The sequence below is a fragment of the Psammomys obesus genome, unplaced genomic scaffold (genome assembly GCF_907164565.1).
Source record: "Psammomys obesus unplaced genomic scaffold, mPsaObe1.curated_primary_1811, whole genome shotgun sequence".
Lineage (NCBI taxonomy): Eukaryota > Metazoa > Chordata > Mammalia > Rodentia > Muridae > Psammomys > Psammomys obesus.
The window spans coordinates 24,492,876-24,514,597 of NW_026587216.1; the positions used below are offsets into that span (position 1 = coordinate 24,492,876).

The window sequence follows — 21,722 nt, forward strand, 5'->3', positions numbered from 1 at the left end:
ACTCGCTAAGCAGCCATGGACGACCTTCAAGTTCTTACACGTCTGAACCCACCCCAGTGCTCTACCACAGCATACGCACAAGAACTGCTTGTTTATCTCATCTCTCATCATGTGGACTCTCCTTCTCCGTAGCCTCGGCAGCTCTCTTGGAACCTGCTGACTGGGAACCGAAGTCCTGCCTCCTGTCTCCTCTGCCCAGTCACTGGCTGATCAGCTTTTTAGTTAACCAAACAGAGATAACTGGCCGATCCTGACCTGGGCCTGTTAGAAGGGGGAGCCAGAGACTGTCTTGAAGTTGAAAGTTACCTAGTACTCTCTACTTCTATAGATGAAAAGGAAGTTCTTAGAATGGAGTCTGGATTCTAAGAGTCTTCTTTCTTTCTTTCTTTCTTTCTTTCTTTCTTTCTTTCTTTCTTTCTTTCTTTTTTTTTTCAAGCTAGGGTTTCACTATGTTGCTCCAACTGTCCAGGAGCTCACTATATAGATCAGGCTGGCCTTGAACTCATAGAGATGATGAGCTTGTCTCTCCTGAGTGCTGGGACTAAAGGTGTGTACCACTATGCCTATATAACTAAAAGCCTTTTTTAAGATTTTGGAAATCATCAGTTACTTTGTATTTCATTTTAAGGTTATTTTCGTGATTGTGACTTATTCAGTCTTCAAAATTTTAGGTATAAATTTTATGACAGAAAACACACTTCAGCAATATCAAAGTTGGGTCCAAGGATATCAAAGTGCTTGGAGTTGTGGTGCCTTTCTGTTCTCCCAGCTCCGGGAAGGTGAAGACAGGAGGATCAGACATCCAAGGCCATCTTTGGAGAGTTCTGCTTAGCTTAGGTTACTTAGATAACACCAACCAAATGAAGAGGTTAATTAAAATTCTTAATACACAACAAGCTTAATTTAAAAAACTGTCTAGCTTTAGAATCTCAAGAATATGCTGGGCATGGTGGCACATGCCTTTAATCCTAGCACTTCAAGGCAGAGGCAGCCATATCCCTGAGTTCAAGGCCAGCCTAGTTTACATAGTCAGGGGCTATCTAGGGAGACTTTCAGTAAACAAAATAAAACCTTAAAAATGCATATTTCTAATCCAGGCTATTGAAAAGAGAGAAAATGTCAATGCTATCTCCCGAGATCAAATTTGAGACTTCCAAAGTCACTGGAAGCTCCTTGGACAACTGCTTTCTGTTTGAGAGCAGCTGGAGGAAAGCGCTTTCAGAAACACAGAAGATGAGGAAAGGTAACTTCATTTCAGTTCTTATTCTCTTGGAGAAACATAGAAGGGATGCCTGGAATTTACATAATTTTTTTTTCCCTTAAGCAGTCAAGAGACATTATATAACTCCTATAACATTCCCATTGGTCTTAGTATATAGAAAGGGGAATGTTTCTAAGTTTATAGAAAGGGGAAATGGGAACGAGTTAAGGTTAATATTCTGTGAGCGATAAAAACACGTTTTATTTACTATATTTCAAAACTGTTTTATTTCTTACTTATATTTTTAAGCTGTTGGGTTTTTGTTTTTTGTTTTGTTTTGTTTTGCTTTTTGAGACAGGCTCACTCTGTGGTTCTGGCCGGACTGGAACTTGCCATGTAGCCTGGGCTCACCTTGAACCTGTGGAATCCTCTCACTTCTGCCTCTCTAGTGCTGGTGTAATGAGCATGCATTGTAGTGTTCAGCTACAAAGTTTAAACAATTATTTTTTCCCCTATTTTTTTTTTTTCTTCTAAAAGGACTTTACATACTCAGGCTAACCTTGAACTCACCATGTAGTCTATGCTGGCCCTTTAATTCCTTCATCTGCCTAGAGTACAGGCTTGTGTACTATGACTTTTTAAGCTTGTAGTCTCTATCTACCTTCTATTTAATGCCCTTTAAAGATTGCTTTTTAAGATGTTTGTCATCTTTATTTTATGTATATGAGTGTTTTGCTTGCATGTATGTATACCATATGGTCCCTGGTACCTATGGAGGCCAGAAAAAGGTATGTAATAATCCCCCGGAACTGCAGTTACAGCAGTTATGAGCTACCATGTGGGTACTGGGAATCGAACCCTGTTCCTCTGGAAGAGCAGCAAGTGCTACACCTCTGGGCCATCTCCCTAGCCTCTAGACTTTTTAACTTGGAGTTGAGGAAAGGACTCAGCCAGTAAAACACTTAACCAGCAGGCAATTTCACAGCAGCTCTTCTCCACCCATCACACAGGGGAAGAGAAAGGTACTTCCCAGAATAAGCTGGCTAGCCAAACTATCTTAACATGACACCTCTGGATTCTCCTTTAATATGTGAGGTGAAAGGGATTGATGAAGGCACCTACAGCCAATCTTGAGCTTCCCCATGCGTATATACACAAACACACACCCAGACAAACACAGGCACATACACACACAGACATACACACGCTAAAAGATAGCAAAACAACTTGCAGCCAAGTATAGTGGAGCACACTTGTGCTTCAGCTCTTGGGAGGCAGAAAAATTGTGGCAAGTCCAAATCCAGCTTGATCTACATAGAGAGAGGCCTAGTCTCAAAACCCCAAGCGACAGACCACAATAGACCAAAGCGAACCCTAAACCCAAACCAAAAGGGTTGGCAAAATGTGAAATCAATACACACAATCTGGATACTTCATGTTGGTGTTTACAGTCTGTTGCTATGAACTTTGTAAAGAGAAAATTCAAATCAATGCCAAGCAAGGGTAGGGCTTCGGGGGATCCTAATTTGTACTTTGTGATCATTTACACAAATGCAGGATGGGTTCAAGTAGCAGGTAGCGGTTTATCCAACATGGTGCTAATGTTGTGGGAAGTGGAATTAAATAAAGCCAAGAAGCCAGCGGAATGGCAAAGCTTACCCTTTCCCTTTGCTGCTGTTGTTCTTGTGTTTGTTCTGGTGCTGGGTAGGGGTGGGGGTGGGGGAAGGTAGTTCTTAGGAATGGCACTTAGGGCCTCCAATACACTGGATGAATGAACCCTCTGTTTTTGAGCTGCTTTCAGATCCCTTTGTGCTTTTTATTTTCAGACCCAGTGTCATGAAATTGTCAATTATAGCCCAGGCTGGGGTTGAATTTATGGTTCTCCTGCCTCAGTTTCCTAAGCACTGGCATTACAGGCATGAGAACCAACATGCCCCACTCATTCCAATTCTTTTTTTTTTTTTTTTCCAAAGAAGATGTATTATTTCTACACCATTCTGCCTGCATGTGTGTCAGCAGGCCAGAAGAGGGCACCAGATCTCACTATAGATGGTTATGGGCCACCATGTGGTTGCTGGGAATTGAACTCTGGGACCTTTGGAAGAACAGCCAGTGTTCTTAACCTCCTAGCCATCCCTCTGAGCCATCTCTCCAGCCCCTTGTTCCACTTCTTATCCACCTTCAAAATCTCTTCCCTGTGGTCAATCTGGCTGAGTTTGAAAGTCATTCTCCTGGGAGATACAGTGACAGTAGCTTCATTTTTTTTCCTTAGTGGCTGATCTGCTTTGCCATACTGTGCGTTTTAAGTGTGTGATTAAAAAAAAAAACAAAAAAAAAAACATGCATTTAACCAAGATGATTACAACTTTTTTTTTTTTTTTTTTGAATCACGACACATCATAGCATTTGGTATGGAAGAGCCCAAAGAATGTTTCAAAATGCCACATTTACCAGAATTGCCAAAGAGCTTAAGTTCAACTCCGCTAGAGATTCATAAACGGCTGCTGCGCTCTGAGACTGGGATCCCTCCGATCAGGTAGGTGATTTGTGTTTAACTCTCTTTTGTTGAAATGTTTGTAAGAAAAGATGCTGAAGGTAGAGGGCTTTCTGGACTAATGAATCTGATCCTTGCTTATTGAATTTTTTCCGTATATGATTGAAGTTTTAGTTTTAGATATTTGCATGGAAGTCAGCCGTTTCATTCAGGCTGACAAATGGGCACCTCTCTCTCTTTTCAAGCGGTGTTGGGTTAAAGGATTAAAGGGCCCCTTAGAATATTGATTGTCCGAACCTACTTCAAATGCATGAGAGCATGGGAGTGATTATTTACAAAGGTTTTTTGCTCTGCAGCCTGCAGGTTTTGGGAGACCGAAGATGAGGTTCGGGGCTAATAAAACCTTGTGCTGTCAGGAAGGAGTTTCAGCCCAGTCACCCACTAACACTGCCGCTAAAAGCCTTTCCTTGTTCAAGACCTAGTGGGTCAAAGCTTACAGGGCCGTCTAGGTCCCGAGTTTTATCTCCAGTGCTGGGGAGAAAAAAAAAAATCTTAGTTATATGTGCATATCTACAATTTCAGCACTCAGAAGCAGGAGGTAGGAGAATTTCTAGTTCTAAGGCTAGCCTAGGTTACACAAGGAGTTCTTGTCTCCTTAAAAAAAAAAAAAAAAAGAGAGAACCCTGCTTTTCTAATATAACTCTGACATAGTAGTCAAAGAAGAGGCCTTTTCTAAACAAAGAAACCACCTTTCTACAAAGAATTGGATTAGTGTGGGCCTCCAGTGCTCTTGGGGGACATGGCAGCCCTGCTATGAGGGTGAGGCCATCCTGGGCTACAGCATGAATTTAAAGGCTAGCCTGAGCTACATGGCAAGCTCTTGTCTCAAGCAATAAAACAAAACAAAGCAAACCAGCAAACCAACCAACCAAAGAAACAAAAACCACCCCCCAGGCTTGAGAGGCGGCTCAGAGGTTAGGAGTATGCAACGATGTTCCAGGGAGCTAGAATTTGACCCCCAGCACCCACCTCAGGCAGCTTACATAGCTGCCTGTGACTCCAGATTTAGCGGATCAGATGCCCCTGGCCTATGCAGATACACACACACACACACACACACACACACACACACACACACATACTCACACACACAATTACAAATAAATATTAGAAGAAAACCCAAAACCAAAGGTGAAACAAAAGGAGTGTCTATGGGCCTCATCTTCCTCTAGGCTTCTGCTTTATTAACTGTTGAACATTTACGCCCTAGTTTGTGTTTCTGTTTGTGTGATAAACACCACGAACAAAAGCAACTTGGGTGTGTGTGGGTGGTGGTGGTGGGGGTGGGTTGAGTTTTTCCCTTTTACGCTTCTAGGCCATGATCTATCACGGAGGGAAGTCAGAGCAGAATCTCAAGGCAGGAGCTTGAAGCCACAACCATGGAGGACCGCTGAGTACCAACTACCTCTCCGGCTCGCAATCAGCTACTTTTCTTTTAAAAGCTTATTATTTTATTTTATGTATCTGGGTGTTTTGCCCGCATGTATGTCTGTGTGCCACATGCATGCCTGGTATCTTCAAGCCAGAAGAGGGAACTGGACCTCCTGGAATGGGAGTTACAGATGGTTTTAAGCCTCCATGTGGGTGCTGGGAATTTCCCCCAGGTTCTCTGGAAGAGCAGCCAGTACTCTTAACCTCCTAGGTATGTCTTCAGCCTCCTGTGTAGCCTTTCTGATACAGCCCAGGGATGCCTGTCTAGGGTTGGTACCGCCCACAGTGGGCTGCTCTTCCGTATCAATTAGCAATTAATGGACAGGTCTAGCCTGATGAGGAAATCCTTCAGCCAGGGTTCCTTCTTCCCAGGTGTGTCTCTTTGAGAACCAAGATTAGGCACCACATTCTAGAATTTGTTCATTTATCCATCTTTGAAAGAAAGAAAGAAAGAAAGAAAGAAAGAAAGAAAGAAAGAAAGAAAGAAAGAAAGATAGATGTGAGATGTAACTTTTAGGGAGGTATATAAGTATGCGGGTATGTAACTGGGTGAGTTTTTGTTTGTTTGTTTGTTTGTTTGTTTGGTGCTGGATTATAGGCATGAGCCACCATGCTTGGCAGACTTAGATTTCCGTATGATCTTGCTGCTACGGTGCACTCTAAAGTCATTCACCATAGAGTGCGTACAAGACTGGGAGCTACACTTTCAGACTTATTTCTTTAGTCGTCTTTGGGATGGGGGGGGGTGTCTCACTTTGTAGTCCCAACTGGCTTGGAACACACTCTGTAGACCAGGTTGGCTTTGCACTCACAGAGCTCCTCCTGCCTCTGCCTTCCCAGAGCTGGGATTAAGGACATTAGACACTGTGCCTAGGGCTGTTTGTATATTTGCTCTGCTGAAGACTGAGGCCAGGGCTCTGTGAATGCCATTCTATCAATCCACCACTGAGCCACATTCCCAACCCTATCTTTATTATTTTGTTTTAGACAGGGTCTCATGTAGCCCAGGCTGGCCTCGAACCCAAAATGTAGCAGAACATTATCTGGACTCCTGATCTATCTTCTGTCAAGTTCTGGGACTATAAGCATGTGGTCACACATGCTTATAGTGGATCACACTTTTTTTTTTTCACCTTAAAAAATATTTTAATTGGGTGTTTTGGCACACAACTTTAATCCCGTGACTTGGGAGGTGGAGGCAGGCAGATCTTTGAGTTTAAGGGCTGCCTGGCCTACATCCTGAGTTCCAGGACAGCCAAAGCTGCACAGTGAAATCCTATCTCAAAAACAAACAAGCAAACAAACAAACTTATTTTATGTGCATGAACGTTTTCCCTCCATATATGTATGTATACCACACGCACAACTGGTGCCTGCAGAAGCCAGGAGATGGAGTCAGATTCCCTGGCATTGGAGTTACAGTTACGAGCTCCCATGGAGATGCCGGGGAACCAAACCCAGGTCCTCTTGCAAGACCAGCAAGTGCTCTTGACTGCAGAGCCACCTTTCAGCCTCAGCTTCATTTCTTGAGTTTACTAAATAGGATTGCTGTTAGGTACTCTCAATTGGCTGTGGTAACGTAAGTAGATGAATAGAACATGTTAATGAAAAGTCGGCCAATCTTATGTGCATGTGAGTTCAGGTGCCCAAGAAGGCCCTCGGTGTTGATACCAGCACATGCAGGCGTGTGAGGGTGGCTTGGGGATGGGGGAGAACACTATTTGCCCTTCACTGTTGAACTATCTCTCCAGCTGTTTAAAACTTAATGTTGGCCAGGCATTGTGTTACACGTCTTTAACCCCAGCCCTTGGGAGGCAGAGGGAGGCAGATACCTATGAGTTCAAGTCCAGCCTGGTCTACAAAGTGAGTTCCAGGCCAGCAAGGGTTGCATAGTATAAGATCCTGTCTCAACAAAATAAAGTAAAAGAGATCCACCACCACCACCACCACAAATCCAAACTCAATAACTCTCCCCCAGACCCCTGAATTTGACACTTACTATGTCACACAATGTCACACAATCTTCATTTTACAGTCTTGCTAGCCACACTGTTGTCTACACTTTGCTCTGCGGCTTCCCTAACCATTTCCTATTTTAGACTTTTAAGTTCCTGTGACATATTTGGTTTTGGAAAACATCCTACATATATATATATATATATATATATATATATATATATATATATTTTTTTTCACTTTTAATATTTTTCTGAAGACAGATTTCCAAGCATCAAGATGTAACAAGTGGAGCTGGGGACATAGCACGGTAGGCAGAGTGCTTGCCCATCAAGCAGGAAGTCCTGACTGAGACGACCAGCACTGTATAAACTGGGTGTGATAGGGCATCCTTGTCATCCCAGCACTCAGGAAGAAGTCGAGGCGGGGAAACCAGAAGTTCAAGGTCATCCTCAGTAATGCAGTTACATGAACTACATAAGACAATAATTTCAGAACAAAAAGGCAGAAACGGAAAGCGTAAAAGACAAAATAGTGAGTTGCTAGTAGGGCAAGTGTGTCAAAGAAGAAGGAAGATATATATATATATATATATATATATATATATATATATATATATATAATATGTATGACTAGTAATGATACGTACATATGTGGGTGCACTTCTTAAAAACTCTTTTACTCATGTTGAGACCTTACATGGACGGCTGTGAATTTGCTTCCCGTGGCAGGGTCATGTGGCTGCCTTTGTTCACACTCTGGCTGGCACTCTTCATGGTTAAAGCGGAGTGGCGGGGACTGAGCAACGTGATGTGTCTGAACTGATACACAGACGTAAATGTTAGTCCTTTCCCTGCCTTTGACGGAAGCGCCTTTATGTCAGCTAGTCCAGTGAGAACATACCAAGCTGCCTCCGGGTATTTTATTCCCCTCTGCATGTTGCACGTCGTTCTGTGAAAGACCAATTTCGGCAAAGCAGGGAACTGCTCTTGTTTGTTTGTTTTGTGCACAACTCTTTACCTTATTTTTATCCCCTCCATATGTGCATATTCGATTCTAAAACCCTGGTAAATGGCTGATATTTTCTCAAGTTTTCTTAGTGAGGATCAGAAATTTTCAGTGACTCTCACACCACATTAGGAATGTAACTGACAACAGCATTGTAGAGATAAAGACTTAATTTATTGTAATTATGTGAAATGTGGAATCCTTTCGATGGATCACCTTACCCATTTCCCTTAGTAATTTGTTATGCGGGTCTACGCCTTTAGGGACAAGAGCTAATTGTAGCAAAACTTCAGATCGTGGTGAATGATAGCACAAAAATACGGCGTCCGGGCACCTGCATCTAACACATCCAGACATGTTAGCCCACCTCTCAGCACTGGTTCAGTCCGGACTGCTTAGACTCACTACAAAAGCCTGCGCAGAGCCACACAGAGTGCTTAGCCACTGGCGAAAGGTTACCGTCACCATCGGGTTGGCCCGTTTCCACTACTGATGGGGCTAAGGAGGAAGGCGCGGTTTCTCTCCTGTACTTTCACTTTTACCGCTTTGTGATGTCATTTAACAAGGTGAGCTGCGGTGGAGCACATGCTTGCCAGATGCAAGATGGCAGGGTGTATAGCCCCAGCTCAGGAACAAACCAAACAGAAGGAGCCAAAGGAACGTCGTCCCTGAGCCTATGCTGTTCGGCTCTTGTGATTTTCAAAGTCCAAAGACTGAGGGCTGATATATGCTCTTTTGTGACCACAATCTCTAGGGTAAAGAAGACCAGAGGGTCGTGCAGCATGACAGCACTTCAGGAGAAGTCAAAAGGTACTTTGTGGCTTCACCGGTTCCTCCCCAAACCTTTCCTTCTTCGCGTAGGGTTTAACTACACAGCCAAGGCTGGCCTCAAACTCAAGGTAATCCCCCTGCCCTGGCCTCCCGAGAGCCGCCATGACACTTCCAAGCCCCAAGCATAGCTTGTTATTCAACATGGCAGCCGAACATGCATCCTCGACCCCTAATCACAGTGTTGCCCTCTTCAAAGAAGCTCCTCCCCATCACCACAGACTGAAACGTGGGCTCAGCACTGAACACCTAACCACCTTCCCCAAATGGTCCATTCTAGTTTTATCTTTTTTTTTTCCCCTTAAACTATGTGTATGGTGCTTCTGCTTGCATGTGTGTTTGTGCTGTAGTACTATACACTGTGTGTGTGTGTGTGTGTGTGTGTGTGTGTGTGTGTGTGTGTGTGGTACACTCAGAGGCCAGAAGAGAGCGTTGGATCCCCGCAAGTGGGGTTGCAGATGGTTGGGAGCGGTCGTGTGGATGCTGGGAATCAACATGGGACCTCTGGAACAGCAGCCGGTGCTCTTAACTTCAGGGTCGTTGATCCAGCCTCTTATGCTTATCTTCTTCTTCCTATTTTTTTTTCAAAAAAAAAAATAAATAAATTATGTGTACTGAACACATTTCACTATAGAATCTATCTATATTACAAACGTTTTAGAGCCCCAAACTGGCTCTCAACATTGAGTATTTCTCCCATATTTGGAGGGACAGTTTGTTCCTCGAAGCTTTTAAAATCAGACATCCCCAACTCCCTACTCACGCTTGACGAATTTTGAATTTTGAGAGTAGACACTAAAAACTCTTCTGAGTCAGGTAACTTAATGATATCTACAAGACTGCAGAGAATTTTCTAGTCACTCTGGTATCTACAGTGTGTGTGTGTGTGTGTGGGGGGGTGCATTATGTCAAGGCAGGCATTGGCCTTTCTGGAAGTTGAAGGTATGTGGGCGAAGACTTGGCAGTGTTTTGTGGGCAGATCTGTCAAACGTCACCCATGCCTTCTGAGTCGAGCTGTAACAGCTGGTTTCTGTGTTCCTCACAGGTTATGTCTTCAGCGACCCTTTCACAGGGGCGCCCTCTCAGTTCTTACAGAGACTTTCCAAACTGGCCATCCTGGAGTATGACACTATTCGGCAGGAAACATGCAAGAAATCAACAAGAGGCAAGAAGCGGGATCTCCGAGACTGCTAATAACCCCCAGCCATGCGACGCTTTCTTCCCTGGGTTTGTACTTCACACTTGTCATGTTTCTTTTTCTTTTTTTTTTTTTCATTATTTTTGATATGTGATATGATATACATACAAACGGAAATGTAAATAGCAAATAAATATTTTATATTATGTATGTAAAATCTACATTTTTGTTAACATGGCATTTAATTTTTTTTATTTTATTTTGACTTTACTTTTTGTCTTGAAATGAATATTTTATTATTAAAACAGATGATTTTACTTTTTAAATAAAAATGGTATTGGGGATTGACCCCAAATCTTTATGTGTGATAGGTGAGTTCTAGATCTACTGAGCAATGCCCCCCCCCCAGAAACATTTGAATTAAAATAACATATGCATGATAGAAATCACATTCCATAAATTTTATGCCCATTTATTTGATAAATGCTTTTGAGGGCTTATCTTTTCAATAGAGTTTGCTAGTTGTTGCAGAAGGTTCAAGAAGAATCCAGAAATGGTGTCATACATCTTCAATCTCATCATTCAGGAGGCTAAAGCAAAAGGATTTTGGAGTCTAAACTGTTAGTGAGGCCCTGTCTCAAAACAAAACAACCAAACAAAACCAACTGAAGGGAAATGAGTGCTTGTTGGCGTTAGAAGGGACCAGCAGGGTTGGAGAGATGGCTCAGCTGCTTCCCTTCCCAATGACCCATGTTCAGCACTCACACCAGGTTGCTTACAAAACACCCATATCTCCAAGTCCAGGGGATTTGGCTCCCTCCATGGGCTCTGCCATAGCTGTGCCACACACCCATGCAAAATTAAAAAGCAAAATGAAACCTTTTATTTAAAGAAGAAAAGGTCAATGAAAGGTTTTTTTTTTTTTTTTTTTTTTTTTTATGTTTGGAGACCACTGTGAAATAAATATTCAGCCAGATAAAGAGGAAACGTTGGATTAGTTTGCTGATGAAGCCTGGGTGGGTAATCCAGCCTTTGCCGGTGAGACAACAGTGGACCTTCCGATACTGAGCTTTAGAATGGCACAAGTGAACACAGTAGTACCCCCTACCTTGGTCACCCCAGACCTTTACTGCCAGGCAGAACAGCCTCCCCATGGTGTAGATAGACAGACCTATGAGGGGGAAGGAGGGTGAAAAAGATTTAACCCACATCGAAGCCAGCTCCAGTTTGAACTTCTAGTTTTTTGCAGCCCATCCAGTAGCTGGCTTCCAGTTAGTTGCTAGTGTTGATATATTGGAAGATTTTCCAACGAAACACTCTAGGATACCGACAGTTGGTTCAGGAGAGTGAGGATCATGGAGTCTCCTCGGAGTTTTGAAATCGGGCAATAAGTAACCCTCAGCTGGAGAGAGCCTTGTGGAAGATGTAGTGTTTGAAATGAGCCTTGAAGAAAAATGGATGGAACTAGAAAAGATCATCCTGCGTGAGGTAACACAGACCCAGAAAGACACACATGGTATATACTCACGTATAAGCAGATCTCAGTCATATAGCACAGGATAGACAAACTACAATGCACAGACCCCAACAAGGTAAGTCCGATGGGGATCTTAGGCCTCATGTGGGCCCATTAGTGGGAGGAGTGGGGGATATTGTGACATGGACTCTGCTGCCTGCTTTTTGATCACTTCCCCCAATGGGACTTCCCTCCCAGGCCACAGGAGAGGAAGACGAACTCAGTCTTCATGTGAACAGATGAGCTGGGGTGTCTGGGTAGGGGGGCTCCCTATTCTGAGGAATAGAGGAGGGGGATGAGGGAGGAAGGGTGGGACTGGGAGGAGAGGAGGGAGAGCTCTGTGACTGAGATGTAAATAGAATTAATTAATTTAAAAAAGGAAAGAAAAATGGGCAATGTGGAAGAGAGGTCTTTCTAGAGAAGTGGGAAAGCATCAGCGAAGGTGTACTCTGCAGTCGTGGATGGCACACATCGGCACTATGAGCAGGCATCATCAACTCACGTGCCCACAGTCCTCAAGTCACTCTCAAGTTGTGCGGTCCCGTCAGGTAGAGGCGCTAGTAAATTCATTTGAAAGGGCCTAGACGCTTACTTTCAGTTCTTGTGCCACAGCTGCCAGATAGCCCAGCTTTTCATAAGAAACGAGAATCTAAATTTCATGCAACCTTCCAGCCTTAGTGTCCTTTTCTGTGAAGGGGCACCACAGCCATGGCAATGATATGGAAGAAAGCACTTAACTGGGCCTTGCTTACATTTTCAGAGGTTTAATCCGTTATGGTCACGGTGTTAAGCATGGGAGTGTGCAGGCCGACAGTGCTAGAGAGGTAGCTGAGGTAGCCATTGGCAACAGAAAAAGAGAAAGACAGCCGCTATACCATCTCTCTGGCTTGAGCTTCTGAAACCCCAAAGCCCACCCCACAGTGAGACACTTCCTCCAACAAGGCCACACATCATCATCTCTCTCAAGTAGTTCCACTCCCTAATGACCAGCATTCAACTATTTCACTGTCTGGTGACCATTCCCATCCAAGCATGCAGAGAGTCTGTAGTTCGAAAGCAGAACCATTCATCCTCACTTAACCGGCACAGAGTTCAGACGTGCCTACCTGGAGACACATCGTGGCAGCACTCTTTGGTTTTATTATACTGGAGGAAAAGTTCACTTTCAGTGTAGTTGGCCAACAGCAAATCACCAGTACCTCAAATAGTAAACAAAACAACACGTAATCTAGCATATCATCGGGTTAATAGGAAACACCTTCAAATGTAGAAAGTTAGTGTATCGTTTATCTCCGTAATAAAAACCAATTTAAAATTAAAAAAAAGAAAAAGAAAAAGTGTTTTAAGTGTGTGTGTGTGTGTGTGTGTGTGTGTATGTGTGTGTGTGTGTGTGTGCGCGCGCGCGCGGAGTTTGGGGTTTTTGCTTATATGAGGTCAGTGGCCATGGAGGACCCTCTGGAGCTGGACTTACAACTGTAAGTCACCTGATACGGGTCTCTGGTCATCTGACAGAGCAGTTTGTGCTCTTCAGCCCAAGAAAAAGTCCTTTACACAAAAGAGTTACTCCATCAGAGGACAAATTCCTAGTCGATGATTCCAAATTATTATTTTTTTCCTAATTATTTCTTCTCTCTAATCCTTTCAAAGTCAAGCAGCTTCCTTGTATGTAATTCAGATTTCTCAAAAACATGTCCTCTGAAAAACACTACTTTCTCTAGATAAAATATCTTGGATTTAGAATGGCTATGCTAACTGAATTTATTCTCTCCCTCCCTCCATTTCTTCCTTTCTTTCTTAGACAGGGTTTTTACTATGTAGCCCTACTGTGTAGGCCTGGAACTCATTACGTAGAGCAACCTGGACTTGAATTCACAGTGATCTGCCTGCCTCTGTCTCCTGAGTATTGGAAGTAAAGGCATGTGCCACAATGCCTGGAAAATAGTGTGTTTGCCTTGTTTTACCATCTTTCTGAATTTAGTCAGTGTGAATGGACACACAGATTCCAGCCCTGTAGTTAAATTCTTGAAATGCAGGTCCATCCCACCACCCTCCCAGAGCTAGAAACCAAGTCCTGGGCCTTGCTTCAGCTCATGTGAGGCGGATGTTCTACCACTGAACTTCATTCCTAGTCCCAGGATTTTCTTTCTAAGAAATCCTTTCTTTCTAAAGTACTTTAGCCACTAGTACTTATAATCACCAGTTCTTTTAGAAAAATAATGCATTTTAGAGTGTTTCAGAAGCACAGAAAAAGTACAAACAGGAGATCAGAAGACTGCCTCATCTCACCAGTCATAAATAAAATCAGGTAAACATCTGCATCAGTACAAATAAGTGAAAATAAAAAAAATTCTATGTATGCTGCACTTAAATAAAGTTATGTTACTCAATTTAATTCTTCTTGAGATAATAATAACTCATGAAATAATAATAATTCATGAAACTCATGAATTGTTTAGATTCAAGTATTAACTAAAATTATCATAACTATCGTTGCCTATTTAAATTAGATCTACATCTGGCTCTATCTTTAGAGTTACCTCTTAATATAGGCCTTTATTTCTTTTTTTTTCTTTTTCTTTTCTCTCTCTCTCTCTCTCTCTCTCTTTTTGAGACAGGGTTTCTTTGTGTATCCCTGACTGTCCTGAAACTAGCTCTGTAATCCAGGCTGGCCTTGAACTCACAGAGATCCGCCTGCCTCTGCCTCCCTGCGTGCTTCGATTGCAGGGCTGCACAACCACGCCCGGCTCCAGAGAACTTCTTGCACTACACATTCATGTAGCAGTCGGGATGGAGAGTCTGTGATGCTGAAAAGCTACCGGGTGATGCTAAGGGTGCCGATCATGGACCATGTCAGTAGCCTTGCACTAGCATGGCCTGCACTTAGAGTCACTGGATGGACCACCTTTTCGATGAGTAGCATTTTGCCAGCAACTCTTGCATCCGGGGTCATGGGGTGAACTTTTGCAAGCTACCGCCATTCAGGCACTATCCCACAGAATCTGATCTAATTGGTTTGGGGTGCCTCTTGGACATGGGTGACTTAAAAAAGCTCTTCCTGTCCCTGTGATCATCCATATGTGACCCCTATCTTGAGGCAAACCCCCTTTGCAGCTCCATTTCCTCTCCAGCAGCTGTAGCTCTTAATTATCAGATTTTCCTCCCTCACAACATACTATTTCGTTGCTTTTGTGTGTATGTGTGTGCTGGCATGAGTGTGTATGTGTGTGTGGGTGTACCATATGCATGTATCTAGGTATGAGAATACCTTAGAGGTAGAGAAATTATGGAAAACATTTAGGACTGAAATAAGCCCTTTTCTTCCCTAAGCATGGTTCTCTCCTTCAGAACTCCATGGATGCTGTTTCTTGTCTTCTGATGCTGTCAGTTGCTAGCTGGGAAGTCTGGGGGAAAGCCCGTCTGCTCCTAAGGGGATGCTGGCTGTCCCTTTAATGACCGCTGAGATTCTCTGAAGTTGCTGATGTTTCAGGTCAGGCTGTCAATCGAAAACTACAAGGAGTCACTCTGACCTAATCTTGTCTCCCAACTACAGTGACATGCTCTCCTTGTAACTGTTAAAATACTAAGTTCTCTGTCATTCTTATATGTATGAAGAAGCATGATCTCCAACTGAGACACTCCCAGGGAGTCACCTCCCTGGCATAAAACAGCAAGTTTCCTAGTACAATTCCTTTTGGTCCCAGGTGTGGGATATGGGGCTGATTCAGATGTTCCACAGCAGCAGACTATTTGCTTCATGAGGGCTCTGAGAGGAGCTCTTTGCCTGCCACAGATAGTTTAAATCTAAGAACTCTGGAAAGAGGATAAATGCCAGAGTCAGAGAGTGTAGAGCTCGAAGAATAAGGCTGCTCCTGCTTTTCTCTTGCTGCTCCTGGTTGCTGTTGTGAGACATCTTGATGTTGGAGATCTCCTGAAACAAGGATTGGACTGGCTCCAAGGAACCCAATGACGACCGTAACCAGCAGGAAGCAGCTACAAAAGAGAACTGTGCCCTTCTCCCACTAACCCTTTCTCCTATCTTGTGTCGGGGTGTTGGAAGGGATTGGGGTGGAGTAGGGAGAAAAAGATATAAGAAACATAAACAAAAGAGTTAAAAGAGAAAGGTATGACAACAAATCCCTCTTCTTCTTTTCCTCATGCTGCCTTGCTGCCTTGGGAATCAGTGTTGTCATTTTCTTAGGCAGTAATAAGGCTCACTCCATGGTTTTCCCTCCTGGTTGGGTCTGTTGGTTTTGGACTCCACAGGCACTGATTGGGATTTCCCAGAATGTCTGCTTGTTTTTGTTTTTGTTTTGAGATGAAATTGTTACTACGTGGTTGAGGATGACCTTGAACCACAGTCCTTCCGCCTCAACTTCCCAAATGCTGGGATTACAGGCATATGATATCACATCAAACTCCTCATAAGGAGTAAATTATGTCCTGTAATCTCTTGTTAATTATTTGTCAAGCCTGCTTGGATGTCTGAAGACTTTCTTGATCCTTAAAACTGAATCAGAAATGTTTCATGGTAGCTAGTTTCTCCTGAAACACAGTGGATTATTTCAAGGCCACGATTTCAATACTTTCTTCAGTTTGGGGAGCTTTTTTTTTTGAATCCTTGAAATTCTAACTCTTTCTGTTCTGTGGTTTTAAGTCCTCTTTTTTCCAGGGACACAAGAATATCCTTATTTGGGATCATCATCATCTGTTCAAAATATCTGGAGGTGGTGAATAGGAATTTGTGAATATTTTGTATTTTCTTTCTGATTGCTTTAATCTGTGGGCTTTTTGTTCCTGGATGTTGATTATTTTAGCATTGTTTTAGGTCAGCAATCTAGCCTCCAGCTCTGCTTCCTTGATGTTTTTAATTATTAATTTGTAATGGTATTATTCCTGTTTTCAATTTATGTGTTTTTAGGTCACTCTTTATCTAATTCTATGTGCAGAGATTGGCCATCCACTCTTTGTGAAGCCCGGACCCTAAGTACTGTAGGGTTGACGAGCTGTACAATCTGGAAGGAACCATTGCAGCAAGAAAGCTGTTGCAGGTCATCTGTCAATTGATAGGTATGACTGTGTGCTGACAAAATTTTATTTACAAAAAAGTCTAATTTATTCCTAATTGTAGAACAGTTTAGCACATAGTGTTCATTCAGTAATTGCTAGAATGTTCCTCTTCCACCTCTTTAAGACCGACTTTCAATTCCCTGCCTCTAGGGTTGGTTAACAATTTTTTCCTGGGTGTGGATGCCTCTGAAGTGGCGTTGTGATCGTTTCCAGGTTGATTTAATTCATACCATTTCTTTTTAAATGCTCATTAGGTACAGGACACTGTGCAAAGTGCTTTTCATCTCGTGTCTTACTGAATCTTCCCAACAGCTCATCTCCTCTCTCTTCTCTCCTTCTCTCTTCATACCTACAGGCAAATGCCTTCTCCAACCTCTCATTCCAAGACTATGACCCTTCTTATTTTATTTCAAAAGCAGAAGCAGTACAAAAATTTCCATTTTCCTAAGCTATGAAACCACATTCCCCTGGGCTCATCTGTGTGTTCAGTTAATGGTCTGAAGAAAACCTCATCTGCATATCTAGCTTCTCTCCAGCAGCCATACCCTAAACCATCATTATCTTCTCCTAAGGATTTATCGAGGGGGGTGGTGGTGCAAGCCTTTAATCCCAGCACTCAGGAGGTAGAGGAAGGCAGATCTGGTCTACAGAGAGGGTTCCAGGACAGTCAGGGCTACACAGAGAAACTCTGTCTCTAAAACATGTGGAAAAAGTCATGGTGTGTGTGTGTGTATGTGTGTGTGATCAGGTGTTTGCACCAGAGCATGAGCATGTGCTCAAGTGTGTGCAAGAGTGAATTTACCATGTGCAGGAACCTGCAGAGGCCAGAAGGAACTGGATTTACAGAGGGCTGTGAACCTCACCGCAGATGCTGGTTGCTGAATACAGGTCTTCTGCAAGAGCAGTAAACACTTATATTTATGGTTGCGAGCCTAGCCTTTAACAGTTGAGCCATCTCTCTAGCCTACAGTAAACACTTCTAAGCCATCCTCCCAGTTCCACAGTTTTTCCTCCTGTCTTGACATGCACGCACAGCTCCTGTGGTGCAGCAATGCACCTGTCTTGAGCAAGCACAACACAACACTTGTGAGGCTCTCCTGTATGTTTTCCTTTACAGCAAAACTTAAGTGTCTCACCCATGTACGGCCTCTGCTTCTTTGACTCAGCCTCCTTTCTCTTACAACTCATTTCAACTACATCACTAAAACAGCCCCTGACACGCTTTCTGATACCCGACCTGTCGCCAAGCAAGTGAGAGTTGTCATACTTGACCAACCAAAGGGGCATTTGCTATCTCCGATCTCGCCTTCCTTCTTCTAGGAGCAAAAGGGGAGTGCTTCCAGGCATTATTATTCTCTCTGCCTTCTGGTCCCTTCTCCAATGCTTCTACAGAGCTTTGTTAAGTGGTATGCCTGGGATTTGAACTCCTCAAAGGCAGACCCTAATGACTGTTTATCTCTGCATTCTCACTGTATACTCACTGTTATGCTTAGTGCATAGTGTGAATGGAGAAGAGTTTTATTATTTTTCACAAAATGTCCAAGCTGGAAGGCCATTGATAACGACACAGTTCAGACCAGAGACTCTGAGCTCTGAATAACATGAAAGAGACAGGAGCTGCCAGCGTGTTTTCTGAGGAGTGAGAAAGAGATGGGAGACCCAAGAAGATGAAGTCAGCAGCCGGATTTGGTTCGTGGCCTGGCAGAAGGAATCTGGTCTTAACCGGCAGGCTCCGTCTTTAAAGACTAACAGCATGGAGTTGAGAGAGCACTTTCTGGTTTTCAGTCAGAAGCGAATAGTCTAAGGATAGAGTCACAGTAGAACCGAACCGGGCTCCAAGTTGGAGCTGAGCGGACAGGAAGTTTACTTGGGGAATACTGTCGCTCAGTTGCATGGAGCTGGCAGAGGGAGAGTGATGCGGCAGCAGGATAGCCATGGTGAAGGATTCACCAGCTTCACTTGGCTCCTTAGAGCTAAATCACTGGGCAGATGAATCCCTAGCTCTTTCTACCTCCCGCCAATGTCTCCCACCACGTGAATGTGTCTGTTCATGTTGAAGCTCAGGTTACCAACTCCACCAGAACCAGTTGCTTAGCTCAGAGGTGAACGCACAGAGAGATCGGGGACAAACCGTCGCAGAAGACCCAGCAAAGACCAGCTTGATGCTAAGATTTCAGCCCAACACATCAGGTATGGGTGGAATGCTTCTCTGTTATGCTTTCCAGGTGGCCAAAACTGCGGTGGACTTAGTGTATGGAAAGGATTCACTTTAGGGTTTCTTGACCTGGAGACTGGGCCCAAAGCTGGAAGGCACAGAAATGATGGGCCTTTGACCAAATGGTGGAAGAAGGAAATCAACAAGATTAAGAAATCAATAAAATCCCCACAGAATTCAGGACCGAGTACCTTCCCTTCTTCACCAATGGGGCCATTATTTCTGTTTGATTCTGTCTGAGAGAGAGCTGGTGGAGGACCAGCTCTGCCTTCCAAGCAACAAGTGAATTGGTATTCTCTGCAGCCTAAACCATGAGAGGCAGGGAGAGGGTGTAGAAAGATGAGGAACCCTTAAAGTGTGGATGCTGGACTAGGTGGGGGCTGTTGTCTCTGCTTGGAAGGCATCTCTGCCCTGACTCCTAGAACTTATAAATGTGACATTTGGGAAAAGGATCTAGAGATGAGACCATATAGAATTGTTGGCTGGTCCTTAAATCCAATGACAGGGATCTACAGTCTGGAGAGAAAGGAATGCAGGAGATGGGGGTGGGGGCAGCTGAAGGCTGGCGCTGAGGCCAAGGCTTGACTAGAACCACCAGAAGCAGGAAGCAGCAAAGAGTGAGTATTTCCCAGTTGGCAATGGAGGGAGCTTCACCCATGGCTTCAGGCGGTGGCCCCTTGTTCTCTGAGAACAAATTCCCACTGTTAACGTTATGTTAGTGTACTGTGATGGTAGCAAAGAGTGGACATCACTGCTTTGTGTGTGCATTTTCTAACCCTTATACTGACTGCTGAAGTATGATTTTCTCACTTTAGAGTAAAAAAACCTGCAATTAACTTAGTGCTACGAAGAGTGGTGGGACAAGCATTTAAAGGTGGACTTGCCTGAATTCCACATCTCTGCATTGTGGCACTTATTTTTATTTTTATTTTTTGTATTGTGGCATTTTTATATCTTATTATTTTCTGAGACAGGGTTTTTCGGTTTTTCTGTGTGGCTGAGAACTTGCTCTGCTGTCCTTGAACTTACAGAGATCTACCAACTTTTTCCTCCCCAGTGCTGGGATCTTTACAGGCGTGGGCCACCACACCTGGCCTGATATATAATTTTTAATGTCTTTCCTGTTCCAGAAATGCTATGGTTATTCTTGGCTCATGGTGGGCCTCTGCTTGCCCCATCAGAGTACTCAGTTGACAGCATTTAACTAGTGGGCTTTGGTGAGGAGGCTTAGAATAGGTCTGTGATCACATCCTGTTTTCGAAGGGCTCTTTCTGAATCCCGTGGAGGCCTTCCCAGAGGGTAAATCCAGACTCTTACCTCAGAAAACAGGTAGAAGTACCACGGAACCCTAAGTAATAGCTTAAGATCTGAACAATAATGAGGATCCACACAGCGCCTTTCACTCATCTTAGTCTGTTTTGTGACACTGCAACACAGAACTGTCTGATGTGTGTCACTGCAAGCTTGTTTGTCACAGTTCTGGAGGCGGAGAGTCTAAGGTCCAAACCCTAGCATCTGGTGAGAATTTGGTTTTTGCACTCAGGAGCATGACCTTCGGACGTTTCAGGGAGCCGGTCATTGTCTTCTGCCACGGAAAGGTGGAAGCATAAAAGGACCAACTCCTCTCGTGAGGAACTAAAGCCCTTCACAAAGAAGGAGCCTTGAGCCGGGCATGGCAGCACACATATGTAACCCCAGCGTTCGGGAGGCTGAAGTAGACAGATTAGTAGTTCCAACTCTGTAGTGAATCTAAGGCAGGCCTGGACTACAAGGCTGTCTCTCTCCAAAGCAGAAGAGAGGCAGGCCTGGTGATGGGCTCCACCGCCTGAGGCAGGTGGATCTTTATAAGCTTCAGGATAGCTGCCGCTTGCATAGTGAGACAATATTTCAAAAGGAACAAAACAAAAGAAACAAACGAAAACACAAACCAAAACCAAAGGAGGCATCTCAGGCCCTCATTACCTCTTCTCCACCCACCTCTTAATTCCATCCTGCCAGTAACATCTCCAACCACAGTGCACACAGGAGGCTTCCCAGAACCACAAGAACATACATGAATTGACACTTGCCTGACTCTTCAGAGGAGGGCAGCTGAGAGTGCTCAGATCAAGCAGACAAGGGCTTGGTCACAGAGAACGTTTAGAACCCCCCTTTAGTTCCACAGACTCATATAAACCCAAACGCTCAGCATTTCTTGTGTGTGTTTCTATCTGGATTTTTCTGCATTTGAAAATAAGAAGAATTGGTTCTTCCTTGACTGGGCTCTACGTGTTACCAATGGCAGTAGGCGGCACTGAGCAGAAGAAAGCTGAGCTGAGATCTACTTTAGAATAAATATTTGCGATTCCTCCAGTGGTTCTTGCTGCTTAATGTATGGCGTTTTCAAAATGCTTATAGTCTGTGCCCTGATGGATGCGTCTGTTTAGAGAACTATAGACTTGGCATCAGTACCTGACGCTCCCACCAGGGTATTAAGCTAAACACAGAAAATGAATGCGTTCATGGCCACAGGCACAATTTACAGTTCCTGGAACAGGAGTTGACATGGACTCCAAGTAGACATGTCCTGGGAAGATGCATTTTGACACATCTTGAGTGTTTTGCTCATGTCTCTTTTATCCAAAACTAGAGTCTGCCTTTTTTTTTTTTTCTCTAACTATGAACTCAGTAAAAACTTCAGTACTGTGTATGTAAACAGAGACCAAAGTCTGGATGAGGTCAGGAAATTCCTCTGGCACCTCAGCCTAAACTGATTGTTTCTGATATGGCTGACAGATTTAAGGCCGGGCCTCATTGGGTATTGTTTTG

General features: G+C 43.7%; 1 protein-coding gene across 1 annotated transcript; it reads left to right on the plus strand.

Moving 5' to 3' along the window:
* Positions 1-1,116: 1,116 nt before the first annotated feature.
* CUNH8orf89 (chromosome unknown C8orf89 homolog) lies at positions 1,117-10,293 on the plus strand. The gene is made up of 4 exons (XM_055603613.1): positions 1,117-1,243; positions 3,605-3,737; positions 8,905-8,960; positions 10,024-10,293. The coding sequence occupies exons 1-4, from the start codon at positions 1,117-1,119 to the stop codon at positions 10,170-10,172; spliced, it is 465 nt and encodes a 154-aa protein (XP_055459588.1). The 3' UTR covers positions 10,173-10,293.
* The last annotated feature ends 11,429 nt before the right edge of the window (positions 10,294-21,722 follow it).